The sequence below is a fragment of the Mastigoproctus giganteus genome, chromosome 9 (assembly GCF_048544385.1).
Source record: "Mastigoproctus giganteus isolate SK-2022 chromosome 9, ASM4854438v1, whole genome shotgun sequence".
Classification (NCBI taxonomy): Eukaryota; Metazoa; Arthropoda; class Arachnida; order Uropygi; family Thelyphonidae; genus Mastigoproctus; species Mastigoproctus giganteus.
The window spans coordinates 136,539,180-136,559,058 of NC_143583.1; the positions used below are offsets into that span (position 1 = coordinate 136,539,180).

The window sequence follows — 19,879 nt, forward strand, 5'->3', positions numbered from 1 at the left end:
ACCTAATATATCAAACACAATGACTATTAGTCTAATCGGCCTACCTCTAAAGGAATGGAATCCTACTCCTACAGTGAAAATATGGTTAAGGATAAATCATTCAACCGATGATGCTCGGATAAAAGTGAAGAAAATTGCAAGTGAGGACGCCAGTCAAGAAGCAATATGGAAATATCTTAATAGCAGTTTTGTATTTTGTCAGGTATTATTTAATATTTTTTCATTAATATTTTAAAACTCTTTCTTGTAACATAATCTAGTTTTGTGGACCTCTTTTATTGTTCTTATTTAAGTATTAACTGCATGAAATAATGAACTACCTTTCGGTATATAGTTTTTTTATACTTAGAATGGTCATTAGGGCAGCGAACCGATTGTTAAATTATTTGAATCCCACCACTGGTTATGCTGTTAGTTAAGAAACACACAAAATCTAAGGAAGTGCATTAACAATGCAGTGTTAACTGTTTGGTGTGAAATAAGCGCTGGGAAAGGAAAAATAAGAGTAGGTGTGTGTTATAAGCCTAATGAATCTGATAAGTATGATGAGCAATTGTGCAGTGAAATAGAGTGGGCCAGTAAATCAGAATGTCTTATAATGGGGGATTTTAACTTTCCAGATACTGACTGGAACTTATGGGTTGGTCACACTAGCAAGACTTTTGTGGATTTATTGGATGACTGTTTTCTACAGCAACATGTTCGAGAGGCAACAAGAGGGAGTAATACTCTTGATCTGATTATCAGTATTGATTATTCATGTATTAAGAATTTGCAGATAAAGGAACCATTGGGTAACAGTGATCACAATGTACTGATGTGGGAATTACTTAGAAAGATGTAACTACCATCAAGGCTAAAGGGAAGGGCTTTTGTTTTTGTAAAGGTGACTACAGAAGTCTCAGACAGTTTTTATATTCTGTACAGTGGGATCAACTGATGATGTTACCAACGTTGAATTCTAAATGGGAAGCCTTCAGGGACTTAATTTTGAAGGCTACTAGGCTTTTCGTTCCAACTAAGAAATACTGTTCAGGGTTTATTAGGCCTAAATGGATGTAAGATGAATTAATAAGGTCCGTGGCAGAGAAGAAAAATGTATGGGATGCACATAAAGTATCGGGTGACACAGAAGCCTATGGCAGGTATAAACTAGTCTGTAATCAAGTCGCAAATGGGGTTAGGCAGGCAGAGGGAGGCAGATTACGAGAAATCTTTGGCAAAGGATGCAAAGAAAAACAGCAGAGAGTTCTTTACTTATGTAAACTCTAAAAGGAAAGGGATGAATCAGATTGGACCACTTAACATAGATGGGTTGACTATTAATAATCATGCTCAGGTAGCTGATAAACTGAATGGGTATTTTGCATCTACATTCACACATGAGGAGTTATTCAATGAGGGGAGTGCCAGAAGTTTATCAAACACTAACAGGGAGCTAAGTGATTTGGTAATAACTGAGAGCAAAGTGGAGGAGAAATTGTTGAAGTTAAACATAAGGAAGGCACCTTGGGTGGATGGGATCTATCCAGTTATATTAAAGGAGGCAGCATAGGAAGTAAGCAAACCATTAGCCATAATTATGAGAGCTTCCTTGGAATCAGGGGAGGTCCCCATGGACTGGAGGTGTACAAATGTATCACCAATTCACAAAGGGGTTTCAAAAGGTGACACAAGTAACTACAGACCTGTTAGTTTAACTGGGAAAATAATGGAATCACTGATTAAAGAAGCATTGCAGGATTATCTAGATAAGACTGCAGTAATAGTTAAGACCCAGCATGTGTTTGTTAAAGGGAGGTCTTGTCTGACCAATTTGATTGGATAATATGATGTTGTCACAAAGGAACTGAATGCCAAAAATAATTTTGATATCATATACTTGGATTTCAGGAAAACTTTTGATACTGTTGCACATGGAAGACTGCTGTACAAATTGGAGAGGTATGGCATTAAGGGTGAGTTGCTACAATGGATAAAGGGATGGTTGAGTGGGAGACGACAGAGAATGGTAATCAATGGACACTGCTCTTCGTGGACAAATGTTATTAGTGGCGTTCCCCAGGGTTCGGTGTTGGGCCCATTGTTGTTTTGTATATTTATCGATGATATTGATGAAGGTATATCTGGTTTAATGTCCAAGTTTGCAGATGATACAAAGGTTGGCAGGGTTGTTAACAACAGTAAAGACAGTATGCTACACCAACTGGATCTAGATAAGTTGGGAAAATGCGCTGAGAAGTAGCAACTGAAGTTTAACATTGACAAGTGCAAAGTACTGCACATGGGTAGCAATAACCGAAGAGAAATGTACCAACTGTATGGTACTACACTCAGGGAAGTAGAAAGTAAGAAAGACCTGGGGGTAATTGTGCATTCAAATATGAAGTTCGCTGAGCAGGGCAGGTCATGGGAGTCTTGTCAATGATATATAGGAATTTTGCTAGCAGGGATAGGGAGATGATTATCCTGTTATTCAAGGAAATGGTCAGATCACACCTAGAGTACTGTTTACAGGTCTGGAGGCCTCATTTCAGAAAGGATGTAGAGTTGCTAGAACAAGTACAAAGAACGGCAACAAGATGTGTGGGTGGAACAAGGGGGTGCTCTTACCAAGATAGGCTTAAGTTCTGCAAATTGCAGCACCTGGAGAGTTGGCACCTGCAAGGTGATCTGATTGAGATGTATAAGGCCTTGAATGGGTTCAGCAAGCTAAATGCAGATGGGATTCTTCCTCTTGTTCAGACTAAGAACCTGAGGGGGCACAGTTTCAAATTGAGGAAAGATAGTTGTAGAACAGATGTGCAGAAATTTGCCTTTAGGCAGCAGGTAGTTGATTGGTGGAATAGGATTCCATCTTTTGTTGTGGAAGCTAATAGCCTAAATAAATTTAAGGCTGAGCTGGATAGGCATTTGGAACGAATGGAGGGGTGAAATGGGAGGATTTTTTTTTTTTTGGCTGATGCTGCATTAGCTTGCTTTCTTGCATTGTATGCCTCTACTTATGCTAATAAGCTGGAACATGTCGAGATTGCTGAGTGGCTGCAGGGCAGAAGGTTGTGATTAATGGATATGCTTCAGATTAGTGTAAAGTCAGGAGTGGAGTCCTCCAAGGATCAGTTCTTGGACCACTGTTGTTTCTGATTTTCATAAATGACATCGACGATGGAATAGAAGGCTTGATGTCAAAAGTTGCAGATGTCGTGAAGATTGGTACAGGCAGTACTCCTTCAGGATGACTTGAACAGGCTGCAAGAATGGTCAGAAAAATGGTAACTGTTTTATTGCAGCAAAATGCAAGATCTTACTCCTAGGGAATAGCATCCCCAAAATAAATTATATTTTTGGTGTGGTTGATTAAAAAAACAGTAAAGGAAGAAAGGGATCTGTATGTTATAATATGAAGATATGAAGTTTTTTGAGCAGTGTAGACAGGCAGCCAGGAAAGTCCATGGTGTCCTATCGATATGAATTATCGATCAATATCCTGTAGGGATATGGAGGTGACAGTCCTATTCTATAAGTCAATTGTAAGACCATATTTGGAATACTGTGTTCAAGTATGGACACCTCATCTGAAAAAAAAACCATTGAGCCTCTTGAAAGGGTTCAAAGATGGGCAACGTGCATGGTGAGTTCGGCAAAATTACAAAGCAAAAAATCACCAAACGAGAAAGATGCCAATTATGTGGGCTACAGAGCTTGGTAGCCAGGCACCTCAGAGGTGGCCTGATTGAGGTTTATAAGGTTCTGAGAGGGGGGGGGGGTGAATAAAATTGAACGAAGGCAGATTGTTCACTGTTATAGAGAATTCCAGAACTCAGGGACATAAATTCAAATTACAGGGGGAGAGGTTTAAACTAGATTGTAGGAAGTTTTCTTTTAGCCAGCAAGTTATTGATTGCTGGAACAGGTTGCCTTTGCAGGTAGTTGAGACTGACAGTTTGAATAAATTCATGGGTAATCTGGATAGATACCTATGTGATAGGGGGGGGAAGCAAATAATTTGTGTTTTTTATCTACTTTTTTTTTTTTTTTTTTTGATTTTTCAGCTGGTGCAGCAAAAGCCTGTGGCTTCCTAGTACTATATGGCTATTACTATTACTACCTCTAAGTTAACCCTGTATATTAAATATTATATCAGTCTAATTTCTCCCTGATATATTAAAAAATAATCATAGTAAACCAATAATTTATTTATTCCACTCTTCTTACAGTATATTAAATTAAAATGAGAAAAATATATTAAAAGCATAGCTTCTCATTGAAAAAGAGACTGGGATTTAGGCAGAAATTACATATGTATCTGGAATAAACACAGAGTAAAAAAAGACAAGTGTTTTGCTAAAGCATTTGGGATGTCATTAACTTCTAATAGTAAACACCTTCCTATATAATTTGTGTTTCATATACCAGCAGTTAAAAGAGAATAAATGCATTTGGCTCTTGCAGTTAAGATGGGATGACGCTACTTATATTCTTCATGTTTCTTTTGGAATTAATAGCTGGCAAGCAGTTTTATGTTTATCCCAGTGTTTCACTTGGCATGCTCTGGGGTAGAAAGAGAAAAGAAAAAACAAGAATATTATGCACAATGCTTACTGTAATGAATTAGCAGATTGTTCAGTGCATCATAATTTATATTATTTGATATCAAGCAATCTGTCAAATACTGGATTAGTTACATAAGCAAATGAACATTTGCTTAAGTAACCCCTTCCCCCTCACCTGCATAAATATAATTAGCTTTTTAATTAAATAAGTTTAGGTTTGTTAAGATTTCATCTTCAAATAGCATGCTCTTGCATTAATATTGCCGTCTACTGTCATCTATACAGTTTGTCTTAGCCATACTGCAACTAACATTACTATTGTTTATTGCTCACATTAAGCTTTCAAAAGGAAATTGCTTATAAGTAAAGCAGTGTAGGTATTAACATTAGCAAGCTTATATAGCATCAGCCAAAAAAAAAAAAAACCCTTTCCATTTCACCCATCCATTCACACCAAATGTTTGTCTTAAGTTGCTGATCCACTACAACAGATGGAAGCTTGTTCCAACTATCAACCACCTGCTGGCTAAAGGCAAATTTCCACACGTCTATTCTAAAATTGTCTTTCTTCAATTTGAATTTATGTCCCCTCAGATGGTACCTGAGCAAGAGGAAGAATCCCATTAGCATTGAGCTTGCTCGATCCATTTAAGGCCTTATACACCTCAATTAGCTCAATTCACAGGTGCCTAGTCTCCACAAGCTGAAATTCGCAGAACTTAAGTCTTTCTTGGTAATACCAACCCTGCTGCCCTTCTCTGTACTTGTTCCAGCAGTTCTATATCTTTCCTAAAATGAGGCGTGAAGACCTGTATACAGTACTCAAGGTCTGGTCTGACCATTTTCTTATACAAGGGGACAATATGTTTATCCCTGCTAGCAAAATTCCTGTATATCATTGACAAGACACCATGAGCTACTCTTGCAGCCTTTTTTCACTGCTCAGAAAACTTCATATCTCTTTTTGCACAATTTCCCCAGATCCTTTTCAATCTCCACTACCGAATGTAGTATACCACCCAGTTGATACGATACTCTGGGGTTACTGCTACTCGTATACAGTACTTTACATTTGTCAATGTTAAAACTTCAGTTTCCACCTCTCAGACCATCTGCACAACTTTTCCAGATTTTGTTGCAGTAGCATACTATCATTACTGTCATTAACAACCCTGCCAACCTTCATATCGTCTGCAAACTTAGACATTAACCCTGATATACCTTCATCAATATCATTCATAAATACAGGAAACCCCCGTATAACACAGTACTTCTACAACACTGTTTCGCTCTAACACAGTTTGAAAATTGCTGGAAATCTCACTTAACACAGTATTTTTGAGTTTTTGTGCTGGGAAAACCCTGCTATTATGTTAGATGTAGTTTTCAATGTTTCCATTCCTTTTTGTGAATCCCTGCTGTTGACTCACTAGTCATTATCGCCATTGTGATATTTGTCTAAAGCACATTTCTGGAGGTTACTACCATCAAACAATAAAAACAAATGCAGTTTCTGGTTTATGGGGTTTTTCTGTTAGTGCAATCTAATTATAAACAGGTAGTAAATTTGACCTTATTGCATTTGCGATAGTACTGATAGCTGGAATTCTGTGGGTTTTCACGTTATTAAGGTGAAATGTGTTTCCCCTTGCATGAAATATTCAATCATATAAAAAACATAAATAAATTTTCAGAAACTCATTACTCCGTATATCACTTGTGCATGACATTTTCTTTGTTATTAATTGCTTTTTTTTTTTTTTGGTTGTAAAAATGATAGTCAGTGAACAAAAATATCAATTAGTTAGTATTTACATATCACAGTACATATTAATTAAGCTATGTACATAAGCGTAAATTTATTTTTATTTTGTTAACTAGAAAATATTCTTCTAATTTTCACGTATCATTTAACTTTAATTGGTAAGGTAAAAGAAAAAAAAAGTAAAGTGCAGCCATTATCAACCCACTGCAGGATGGAAGCCTCCTCAACAATTCATGCTGAGGGAAATGGACCATAATCTGCCACGCTGGTCCAATGCGGGTTGGCAGATCGACCGTATTCAGCAGTCAGGGGCTTGAACCCCGGTCTACTCAAAGAGCGTGGCCTACTGCACTCCCGCTCCTGCCCACTCGGCTACGGAGGCCGTCATTGGTAAGGTAATAAAGTTAAATTTGTGCTTTATATCTTTAAAGCAGGGGTTAACTGTATTTTGTTGGGAGATCCCTGGGTTAGGTCCTGTGATATTCAGTTTGTGTGCTTGTTTGAGACCATAAAAAATTGTGACTTCAAACAGTGCAGTTTGTGACTTTTAAAGAGAGCAGAAGGTACATGAAATCTAGATGCTGCAGAAGAGATTGTGCTTAGCAGTGATGAAGAGAAAGAAAATTAATTGAACGTACATTATCTGACATTTAAGTATTACAGTTTGTAATGTAAGACATGTGTTCAGTTATTACTATTTAAGTTACTACTATTATAAAAATATTAAAAAATAAAAAATTAAATAATAAATATTAAAAATGTTAAAAGTTAAAAGTTAAAATATTAAGTTATTACTACTATAAAAATTCTGATAGTTATAAAAAAAGTGGTCTTATTTTGTTAGCTTTTGAAACGTAACCTCGCCTTTTGTACTGGTTCTTAGGCCAATATAAAACAGTTTCGCATTACACGAGATATTGTAGGAACCAAACTACTGTGTTATACGATGGTTACCTCTACCGAAAACAACAATGGGTCCAACACCAAACTCTGGGGGACTCCACTAATAACATTAATCCACAAAGAGCAGTGTAGTAGTGGCATGGAATGCAAAGAAAGCAAGTGTATGAGCTTATGCAGCATCAGCAAAAAAAAAAAAAAAAAAAAAAATCACACCATTCCCTCTAAATTCCTGTCCAGCACCTCCTTAAATTTATTTAACCTATCAACTTCCATGACAGATGGAAGTTTGTTCCAGCAATTAACCACCCGCTGGCTAAAGGCAAATTTCCGCACATCTATTCTACATCTGTCTTTTCTTAATTTGAATTTATGCCCCCTTAGGTTCGTAATCTGAACAAGTGGAAGGATCCCATTCGAATTCAGCATGCTTAACCCATTCAAGGCCTTATACATCTCAATCAGATCACAGCGCAGGTGCCTAGTCTCCAGCCACTGCAATTTGCAGAACTTAAGCCTCTCTTGGTAAGAGGATCCCTTCATTCCCTCACCAATCTTGTTGCCCTTCTCTGTACACGTTCAAGCAAATCTACATTCTTCCTAAATTGAGGCCTCCAGACTTGTATGCTGTTGTTGTTGTTTGGTTTTTAGGAGCATTAGCAACTAAGGCCATATTGCTCCGGGATATGCGGTGGTCATTCCCTGACCTTTCCGCATCCTCCGTATTTGGTGGTGACGGGCTCGAACCCCGGTCTAATCAAGAAGCGTGTGCTACGCACGGCTGCTCCTTCCCACCTGGCTACGGAGGCGCCCATACTTGTATGCAGTACTCAAGGCATGGCCTGACCTTATACAGAGGGACAATCGCCCCCTTTTCCCTGCTAGCAAAATTCCTATATATCATTGACAAAACCCCATGACCTGCCCTGGCAGCCTGTCTGCATTGCTCAGAAAACTTCATATCTGACTGCACAATTACTCCCAGGTCTTTTTCATTTTCTACCACCTTAAGTGTAGTACCACACAGTTGGTACGTTTCTCATGGGTTACTTCTACCCATATGCAGTACTTTGCATTTGTCAAGGTTAAACTTCAGTTGCCACTTCTTAGCCCATCTGCCCAAATTATCTAGATCCTGTTGCAGTAGCACACTGCCATTACCATCATTAACAACACTGCCAACCTTTGTATCATCTGCAAACTTCGACATTAAGCCTGATATATACCTTCATCAATATCATTGATAAATATACAAAACAACAGTGGACCCAAAACCGAAACCTGTGGGACTCCACTAATAACATTAGTCCACGAAGAGCAGCATCCATTGATTACCACCCTCTGTTTTCTCCCACTCAACCATCTGTTTATCCATTGTAGCAACTTACCCTTAATACCATTCTGCTCCAATTTGTACAAGTCTTCCATACGCAACAGTGTCAAAAGCTTTCCTGAAATCCAAATATATGATATCGAAATTATTTTTTGCATCCAATTCCTTTGTAACCATATCATATTATCCTGTCAAATTTGTCAGACAAGACTTTTTCTTAACAAATGCATGCTGTGTCTGAATTATTGCTGCAGTCTTGTCTAGATGATCCTGCAATGCATCTTTAACCAGTGACTCCATTATTTTACCCGGAACAGAAATTAAACTAACTGGTCTGTAATTATTCGTGTCACTCTTCGATCCCCCTTTGTGAATTGGGGATACATTTGCACATCTCCAGTCTGTGGGGATCTCCCCTGAGTCCAAAGATGCTCTCATAATTATGGCTAAGGGTTTGCTTAGTTGCTTTGCTGCTTCCTTTAGTATAACTGGATAGATCCCATCTATCCAAGGTGCCTTTCTTGTGTTTAACTTCAACAATTTCTTCTCCACTTTGCTCTCAGTTATTACAAAATCATTAAGTATCCTGCTACAATTTGATAACCTTCTGCCATTTTCAAACCTTAATAACTCCTCGTGTTTTAATGTAGATGCAAAATACTCAGTTTGTTTGCTATCTGAGCAGGATCATGAACAGTTGAACCATCGATATCAAATGGACCAATCAGATTTATCCCCTTACTGAGCTAGATGATTTTGTAATAACTGAGAGGAAAGTGGAGGAGAAATTGTTGAATATAAACATAAAAAAGGCACCCGGGGTGGATGGGATCTTTCCAGTTATATTAAAGGAGGCAGCAAAGGAAGTAAGCAAACCCTTAGCCATAATCATGAGAGTTGGACTCAGGGGAGGTACCCATGGACTGGAGATGTGCAAATGTTACCCCACTTCACAAAGGAGGATCAAAGGGCGACACAAGTAATTATAGACCTGTTAGTTTAACTTCTGTTCCAGGAAAATTAAATGGAGGCACTGGTTAAAGAAGCACTGCAGGATCATCTAGACAAGACTTCAGTTATAGCTCGGATACAGCATGGTTTTGTTAAGGGAAAGTCTTGCCTGACCAATTTGATTGGATAATATGATGTGGTCACAAAGGAACTGGATGCACGGAATAACATTGGTATCATATATTTGGATCTTAGAAAGGCTTTTGATACTGTTGCACATGGAAGACTGTTGTCAAAATTGGAGCAATGTGGCACTGGAGGCAAATTGCTGCTATGGATAAAGGGATGGTTGAGTGGGAGAAGACAGAGAATGATAATCAATGGACACTGCTCATCGTGGACTAATGTTATTAGTGGAGTCCTCGGGGTTCAGTATTGGGTCCATTGTTGTTTTCTGTATTTATAAATGATATTGATGATGGTATATCAAGCTTAATGTCAAAGTTTGCAGACAATACGAAGGTTGGCAGTGTTGTTAAGGACACCAATGACAGCACGCTGTTGCAACAGGATCTAGAAAAGTTGAGCAGATGTGCTGAGAGGTGGCAAATGAAGTTTAACATTGACAAATGTAAAGTACTACATAATGGGAAGCAGCAATCCCAGAGTGACATATCAACTCTGTGGTACTACACTGACAGTGGTAGAGAACGAAAAGGACCTGGGAGTAATTGTGCAGGCAGATTTTTTCTGAGCAATGCAGACAGGCTGCCAGGGTAGCTCATGGTGTCTTGTCAATGATATACAGGAATTTTTCTAGCAGGGATAAGGAAGTGATTATCCTGTTGTATAAGGCAATGGTCAGGCCACACCTTGAGTACTGTATACAGGTCTGGAGGCCTCATTTTAAGAAGGATGTAGAGCTGTTGGAACAAGTACAGAGAAGGACAAGATTAGTGAATGGAACAAAGGGTTGATCTTATGAAGAAAGGCTTAAAATTTTGCAAATTACAGTGTCTGGAGACTAGGCACCTGCAAGGTGATCTGATAGAGGTATATAAAGCCTTTAATGGTTTGAGCATGCTCAATGCTGATGGAAATCTTCCTCTAGCTTAGAATAATCATCTCAGAGGGCTTAAATTCAAATTGAGGAAGGACAGATGTGCGGAAGTTTGCCTTTAGTCAGTGGGTAGTTGGTTGGTGGAAGAGACTTCCGTCCTTTGTTGTGGAAGTTGATAGCCTAAATAAATTTAAGGCTGAGCTGGACAGGTACTTGGAATGATGGTGAAATGGGAGCGGTTTTTTCTTTTTTTTTTTTTTGGCTGATGCTGTGTAAGCTTGCTTTTTTGCATCATATGCCTCTACTAATGCTAAGCTTCAAGTGATTAGTGGAGTTGGGAGAATGGTAGAGACAACAGATGAATAAGCCAGAGAAGATCGAAAAGAGGAGATTTCAAATTACCAAGTGTCTGACAGGGAACATTAGAATGGACATATGCACAAGTACCACCTTTGAGGCAAAAGGAATCATACAACGAATAGTTTGGGCAACTGAAATGAGCAGTAGCTGAATCAACCGATAACCAAGATTCTGTCGGAAAAAGTACATGGGGTTTATCGGACTGCAAGTGGAAATGGATATCGTCAGATTATAACTGAGACCACGTATATTTGTGAAATGAACTAGGAAGTGTTTGGGAGGTTTAGATCTTTTTGCAGATAAGCTTACTTTATTAGTTTGACAATACATGTTGTATTCAATACTAAGAAAAAGTGTGGGTGGGGAATTACTTCATACATACTGTATGAAGTAATCAAATTTTTGGATATGGCGTACACATGGTAAGAATATACCCAGATCCTTGACATAATGTGGCCTCGACAATGCCGCCCCCTGCATGCACACTACTCGGATTCCCTCCAGTCACTATCTGGCAGAGTAGAGGTAGCAAGATTATACACTAGTTGGTCTGGAAGCATCCTAAAATGTTACCAATAGGTTCGGTCTGGTGTACTAACTAGCGGCCAGGCTGCGAAAACCATTTTAGAGCTGTACCCTCGAAATGTAAAGGAGATTGGATTTCGCCATGATGTTCATCATAACCTCAAAAGTCATCAGTCATACTGCATGGTGGAAGAGATGGGGAAGGGTTGCCCAGAACTTAGCTCTGGAGACTAAACTTGGGTTTCACCAATTCAACCCTCCAATAAGCAAAGTGGTGGTATTGAACCGGTTGATGAGAGTCATCTACCACCTAGTATTGCCTGGTAACACAGAGGGGTGGCATTCCTCCGTGTGGTGTGGGCACCACACCTCGACCCCTGCTCATGTTGGTTCACATGGGTATAACCCCCATGTAAACCAAGGTGGTCACCCACAGTGTGCTTGCACATGGGGGTTATACCCAGAATTACTAACAGTCCCACCATCGTAAGGGTGCAAGCAGAGGATTTGGCTGTCACAGACTGTTCAGACTTCACCCAAATTAGTTCCACTTGACTTTAGTGTCACCCGAATATCAGTTCCATCAGTGTTTTAGACTCCCAAGGTAGCAAGTACAGCTTGTTTGGCATATCTGAAAGAATATCTGTGATTACTTTAAGAACCAGAGACACCAGTTTGAGAGAGAAAATAAATGAATGCTAATGCTGTTAATTTGTTAAATGAAGTTGGTAATCATATACAATTGTGTGAAATAGTAAGTTAGTATTCACTTAAAACAAGAAAACAGAAACTTTCTACAAAATAAAACTGAAAGGAATTTTTGTGCAAATTAAAATATTAAAGGCAGGCTGGTTCCTTAGGTTATAAATGCCTGGTATGAATTTAAAAATGTACCCTTTGAAAGAATATACGAATGGTAAAACTACATTTCCTTAATATTGTCTTTAAAATAATAATAATGATGAAATAAAACTTACTTTTTTTATAATTTCAAAATAACTTAAAATATGAAATAAAATACAACATTAAAACAGCATGTCATTCTGCAACATTTAAAGAAGTACAATTAAATTTTTAAATTCCTCCCGGACAGTCCGTGATATGTAAAAAATGAGGATGGATGGCAGCACGATTCCTGTGAATGTAGATGCAAAATACTCATTTAGTTTGGCAGCTATCTGAGAATGATCATCTACAGTCAAACCATTGATATCAAGTGGACCAATTTGATTCATCTCCTTCCTTTTAGAGTTTATATAAGTAAAGAAGTCTTTGCTGTTTTTCTTTGCATTATTTGCCAAAGATTTCTCGGAATCTGCCTAACCTCCTTTGCGACTTGATTACTGACTAGCTTATATCAGCCATAGGCTTCTGTGTCGCCTGATAATTTATATGCATCTCATGCATTTTTCTTCTCTGCCAAGAGTCTTATTAGTTCATCTGACATCCATTTAGGTCTAAACCTTCAACAATATTCCTGCTGCTCATTCCAATAGAATGAGCAGCAGGAAACCTTTTCCAATAGAAGCAGTGCAAGAATCACTTTCACCTCTGCCTGTGGCTACCATTAATCTATTAGTCTGTGAATCCCCCCATGCTAGTAGTTTTCTGACACACCTAACACTGCCTCGATAGCATCAACAAATATTCTTGCACCCTTTCTATTTAAGTGTATCCCATCCCTGTAGAAGCTATCTCTCCTGTTAACAAGCACAGACCAGGCTGAGAAAACTTCTACCCCTTTAGCCCTGCACAATCTCTCCAGAGCCGAATTGATTGACAAGGCTCTCATTATATACTCCCTCCTATCGTGTCTGGCCAGAATTGCAGACGCTTTCAAATTCAACCCTAACTTAAGACTTTTTTTTTTAACATTGACCTGTACTTGTTAAGTAAGTCTCCAACTCTTAATGTCATTAGCCCCATCGTGTACAATATCACCCTTTGTGCCCTTAAAAGATAATATCTGCTGTATGTCATCAACTTTTGCGGCTAGCAGACATACCCTGGTCCTATTCCACCTATCCTTTTTGCACAATATATTTCCCATCTACCTGACAAAGTCACTAGCTAAATTTAAAAAAATACACTGACAAACGCTACTAAGCCTATTTAATATATTTGTAAATCAGTTTGTATTACCAGTTTTTTTTTTTTTTTTTTTTTTGTTTCTAAACAAAAGTAAATTCTTTTTTTCTAAACAAATACAAACTCTAAGAAGTTCTTAACATATTTCTGCTTGTGAAGAAGGATTAGCAAGTTTCAGTTACAAGGCACCTTCACAAACATTATCAATACTACTTATGCATCAACCAGTTTTCCTTCAGCTTCAAATTGGAAGTTTGTTTACATGACATAATGTAATCATTGTCAGGAATATGTTTCAAAAGTAAACAACTGTTGTGTTTTGGAGATTTAACATGTGGATATAGAATTTGTGTGTGTGGTTTATGAAGTAGTCACTGTTTCTTCAAATATGTGAAGAAGTTTGAATTTAATTTTGTGCTCTGTAAACATGTCAAAATGTATTATTTCTCTTTGCAATTAAGTTTATGGCCAGTACTAGGTTTTTAGGGGGATATCTAATCCATTAGCTACAAAGAAATGCTCTAGTAATTAGAAGCTGTGTAGCAGTCAAATCGCTTGATTCTTGATTAAAGTTGTAATCACAGTGAAACATACAGAAGCAAGTATTAATAAAATCATCTCACACAAGCTCATAACTCACCATACATGTGGTGAGTATGGGCTTGGTACACCCAGGGTCCTGAGCTGGATATCTTCATTCTTCCCTTTCTTGGTGATTCCCTTCAACATTTCACTCACTCACTCACTCTCTCTCTCTCTTTCTCTCAGGGTAACTCGGGAATTTTTTTTTGGCTGGTGCAGCATAAGCCTCAGGCTTCCATGTACCATGTAGCTAATAGTAATAGGTGCATTTACTCATAGAATATTGTTCTGGAGAAATGTGTTTGGTGTTTACATGTATACAGACAGCCACTGAAATTAGTGGGTTAATTATTAGCATTAGTAGAGGCAAACGATGCAAGAAAACAAGCTTATGCAGCATCAGCCAAAAAAAATTTAAAACAAAAAAAAAAAAAAAACCCGCTCCCATTTCACCCCTTCTATTGTTCCAAATACCTGTCCAGCTCAGCCTTAAATTTATTTAGCCTATCAACTTCCACAACAAAAGATGGAAGTTAAACTTTCGATCTTTTTCTGATCTTTCATAATAGTAGTTGTAATGGAGGCATGTGATGCAAGAAAGCAAGCATATGAGCTTATGTAGCAGGTGGTAGATGACTCTCATCAACCAGTGCGATACCACCACTTTGCTTATTGGAGGCTTGAAGTGGTGAAACCCATGTTTAGTCTCTAGAGCAAAGTTTCCGGCATCCCCCCCCCATACTTCTCTTTCAACCCATGCACGGTACTAAGTACTATAGGTTTTGATACCTTTTGTGTTTTCATTAAAAAAAAAAAAAAATTTCACACATCCATTTCCTCTAAAGGTTTGTCCAGTTCCTCTTTGAATTTATTTAAGCTATCAACTTCCACAACAACAGAAGGAAGTTTGTTCCAACAATTAACCACCTGCTGGCTGATTGCAAATTTCTGCTGTTGTTGTTATTTTGGTTTTTAGGAGCATTAGCAACTAAGGCCATATTGCTCCGGGATATGTGGTGGTCATTCCCTGACCTTTCCACATTCTCCGTATTTGGTGGTGATGGGCTCGAACTCCAGTCTAATCAAGAAGCGTGTGCTACGCACTGCTGCTCCTTCCCACCTGGCTACAGAGGCGCAGCAAATTTCTGCATATCTATGTTTGTAATCTGAGCAAGCGGAAGAATCCCATTGAGAATTCAGTGTGCTCAACCCATTCAAGGCCTTATATGCCTCAATCAGATTATCTGGCAGGTGCCTACTCTCCATTTGCTGCAATTTGGTTGGGTAAGAGGATCTCTTCATTCCCCTCACTAATCTTGTTGCCTTTCTCTGTACATGCTTAAGCAACTTTACATCCTTCCTAAAATGAGGCTTCAAGTACACAGTACTCAATGCACAGCCTGACCATTGCCTTATACAAAGGGATAATCACCTTTTCTCTACTATAAAAATTTCTGTATATCATTGACAATACCCTGTGACCTGCTCTGGCAGCTTGTCTGCATTTCTCAGAAAACTTCATATCTGACTGCACAATTACTCCCAGGTCATTTTCATTTTCTACACACCTAATTATAGTACCACACAGTTGGTATGTTTCTCTGGGGTTACTTCACATTTGTCAATGTTAAACTTCAGTTGCCACTTCTCAGCTCATCTGCCCAAATTTTCTAGATCCTGTTGCAGTAGCGTACTGTCATTAGTGTCAATAACAATCCTGCCAACCTTTTTTATCGGCTGCAAACTTAGCCATTAAGCCTGATATACCTTCATCAATATCATTGATAAATATACAAAACAACAGAGGGCTCAAAACTGAACCCTGGGGGAACTCCACTAATAACGTTAGTCCAGGAAGAGCAGTGTCCATTGATTGCTACTCTCTGTCTTCTCCCACTCAACCATCCATTTATCCATTGTAGCAACTTACCCTTAATGCCATAGTGTTCCAATTTGTACAATAGTCTTCCATGCACAACAATGTCAAAAGCTTTCCTGAAATCCATATATGATATCAAAATTATTCCTTGCATCCCGTTCCTTTATGACTACATCATAGTATCCAATCAAATTGGTCAGACAAGACTTTCCCTTAACAAATCCATGCTGTGTCTGAGCTATAATTGAAGTCTTGTGTATATGATCCTGCAATGCTTCTGTAACCAGTGCCTCCATTAATTTCCCTGGAACAGAAATTAAACTAACAGGTCTGTAATTACCTGTATCTCCCTTTGATCCTCCTTTGTGGATTGGGGTCACATCTGGATGGGATCAACCACATAGGATATTATAACATGCTGGGAGGTTAAAAGGAGGGTCACTATAAAGAGGTTTGACTTTATCCACACACAAACACACAAATATATATATATATATATATATACTATCATTGAATTATATTAAATAAAGTTAAATTATAATGAAATAAACAAATCCTAAGCATTCATTAGAGGCAGCGACGTGCAATTCCTCCATATGAAGCTTAAATACATCCAATTTTTTAAATTTAATAAATTATAACATAGGCCAGTAGTATGGTAAAAACTGTAGAGCGAAAATTAACATAAAATAAAACAAATAAACAATGGAATGAAAAAAGAAATAGATATAATTAGTAGCCCAGAAACCCTTATATAATTTCGATCTTTAAATCCAATTAACAAAAACTATACAAAATTTAGGATAATGCCAATTATTTATTAATTTAGCGGTACCCCCCTGAAAGGTACCAGTTCCAAAAGGCGTGAAAATATCACCAAACGAGGGTTAAAGGAACTACCAAACAATAACAAAATCAAATTAAATTAAAATAAAATAGTCTGACCATCATGTCCCATCTCGACAGAGGACCACGAGGCCAATAATGGTCATGGAAAAATAAACAAATTAGGATTTGTTTATTTCATTATAATTTAACTTTATTTAATATAATTCAATGATAGTATATATTTCGGCTTCATATAGAGGAATTGCAAGTTGCTGCCTCTAATGAATGCTTAATTAATTAATTATTTATTTTAATATAATTTAACTTTCGTTAATATTCAATAGTAACGGGTCAATATGCTAATTTAGCAACTTAGCAACGCCTGTGTCGCCATCTATTTTCCTTTTTTCTTGTATAAGCTGATTCAGCTTACAGTATGTCAGTGGTGTGGCTTTGCTTTAGAGTGCTGTCTGTTCTATATTTTATTTTTCGCTGCATAAGGACCACCGCCGTGCAAATCCTCTGCATTGGTGGATCGATCGGAGGGAGGGTGAATTGGTACTTCGATCTTTTCACCATGGCGATGATTTGTATAGCGATTGAAATGCAGCGATTCCATGACCATTATTGGCCTCGTGGTCCTCTGTCGAGATGGGGCATGATGGTCAGTCTATTTTATTTTAATTTAATTTGATTTTGTTATTGTTTGTTAGTTCCTTTAACCCTCGTTTGGTGATATTTCACGCCTTTTGGAACTGGTACCTTTCAGGGGGGTACCGCTAAATTAATAAATAATTGGCATTATCCTAAATTTTGTATAGTTTTTGTTAATTGGATTTAAAGATCGAAATTATATAAGGGTTTCTGGGCTACTAATTATATCTATTTCTTTTTTCGTTCGATTGTTTATTTGGGTTATTTTATGTTAATTTTCGCTCTACAGTTTTTACCATACTACTGGCCTATGTTATAATTTATTAAATTTAAAAAATTGGATATATATATATATATATATATATATATATATATATATATATATATATATAGTGGACCCCCGCTTTACGATTGGTTCATGGTATAATCAAATCACTTTACAATTGAGTCTCACTAATGAAATACTATTTGCTATATGATGTGTAGTTATGGGAAATTATAAAATGTTATAATTTCCCCTTAACAAATCCAGCTTCAAAATCTTGCCTGAATACTATGATGTGGTCACAATGGAACTGAATGCAAAAAATAATTTTGATGTCATATACTTAGATTACAGAAACATACTACTAGTGAGTGTTCCACACGACTAGTGGTGTGAGGGTGGGAAACACCTCTGGCAGACGCCGCGGATGATGCCACTTCCATGACTAATCACATTTACTCGGTAGGTATCCCCCCCCCCCACAAAGTATGTTTCACATCAAAAAGTTGGCAAAAGTGCGAGACCATTGTTAAAATATTCACAGCTCACCACTGGTTGGATGTCTCATTTTAGTAAGGATGTAGAGCTGCCGGAACGAGTACAGAGAAGAAGGCAATGAGATAGGTGAGGGAAAGAAAGGGGTGCTCTTACCAAGAAAGGCTTAAGTTCTGCAAATTGCAGTGGCTGGAGACTAGGCACCTGCAAAGTGATCTGATTGAGGTGTATAAGGCTTTGAATGGTTTGAGAAAGCTCAATGCTGATGCAATTCTTCCTCTTGCTCAGATTACGCACATAAGGAGGCATAAATCCATATTGAGGAAAGACGGTTGCAGAATAGATGTGCAGAAATTTGCCTTTAGCTAGCGAGCGGTTGTTTGCTGGAACAGCAATCAACCATTGGCTGGCTAAAGGCAAAGTCATTGTGGAAACTGATAGCTTAAATAGATTTAAGGAAGAACTGGACAAAGTGTTGGAGCAAATGGAAAGTTTTTTTTTTTTTTTTTGGCTGATGCTATATAAGCTTGCTTTCTTGCATCATATGCCACTACTAATGCTAATATCCAAGGACAAACGTTTTGTTTTTGCTCAGAGACCAACTACTGGATTCTGTTTCTTGTAACTTTGGAAAAGTAAATTTTGCTGTGCTTGAGATGTGTGTGTTAATTACACATTCCCATACTCATACTTTTGATCATAAACTGATCACAAATGGCCCTCTTTGTGCATATGTAAATATTTTGTACACATTTATCCAAAATAACATTCTAGGTATACACCTTAATGCACACACACACACCCAAGAGGAAAGTCAGCTATGAGACAGTTAGCTACAAAAGTAACATTTTAGTATATTTATATCCCTTGATTGAATTCTGTCTTTGAACAAAACAATAATTTTGTTTAAAGCAGTAACTCCAGAAAGTCATGAATTCATTTGGTTTTAGATGGAAGATTTGAATTTGCTATTCTTTACTACTTATTTGTTACTTTCCTAAGTAATATTTCATATTTTACTAAATAGGACTTAGATTTGGTGAATATTTTAAGTTGTTGTTGTTTTGTTTTTAGGAGCATTAGCAACTAAGGCCATATTGCTCCGGGGATATGTGGTCGTCATTCCCTGACTTTTCCGCATCCTCCATATTTGGTGGTCACAGGTTGGAACCCCGGTCTAATCAAGAAGTGTGTGCTATGCACTGCTGCTCCTGCCCACCTGGCTGCGGAGGCGCCATTTTGAGTTGTTTCTTCTAAAGTTCCAAAAAGGATCATTAGAAGTGCTGTTGAACTATTCTGAATACAGATGCTAAGACAGACCAAGAAATGTTTTAAAATTTACCTTAGTGTATTGCTTTTCAGTAATTGATTAGTGTTATAGGTCATCAGATTAAAGCATGAACAATAAATTTTAAAAAAAAAAAAATAATCATTGATACTGACGGAGACTTTAGGACTCTAGACCCCAAGCAAAGTGAAAACCCATTTGGCAGGTTTCTCTAATTATGTGAATACCCCAAATAGGCCTCCGTAGCCGAGTGGTCAGGAGCGGGATTGGTTTGGTTTGGATTTTATTGGCGCATTAGCAACTAAGGCTATAATGCGTGAAGACATAGACCAGGAGCGGGAATGCAGTAACAT

General features: G+C 37.8%; 1 protein-coding gene across 2 annotated transcripts in view; it reads right to left on the bottom strand.

Moving 5' to 3' along the window:
* Positions 1 to 4,361: 4,361 nt before the first annotated feature.
* Positions 4,362 to 19,879, bottom strand: part of LOC150080764 (zinc finger MYND domain-containing protein 10-like) — a 131,239-nt gene continuing 115,721 nt past the window's right edge. For both annotated transcript variants that reach the window (XM_090381671.1, XM_090381670.1), the window contains exon 9: positions 4,362 to 4,551. In XM_090381671.1, the coding sequence (XP_090237797.1) occupies positions 4,482 to 4,551 (70 nt within the window). In that variant the 3' untranslated portion in view covers positions 4,362 to 4,481. The remainder of the gene's footprint in view (positions 4,552 to 19,879) is intronic.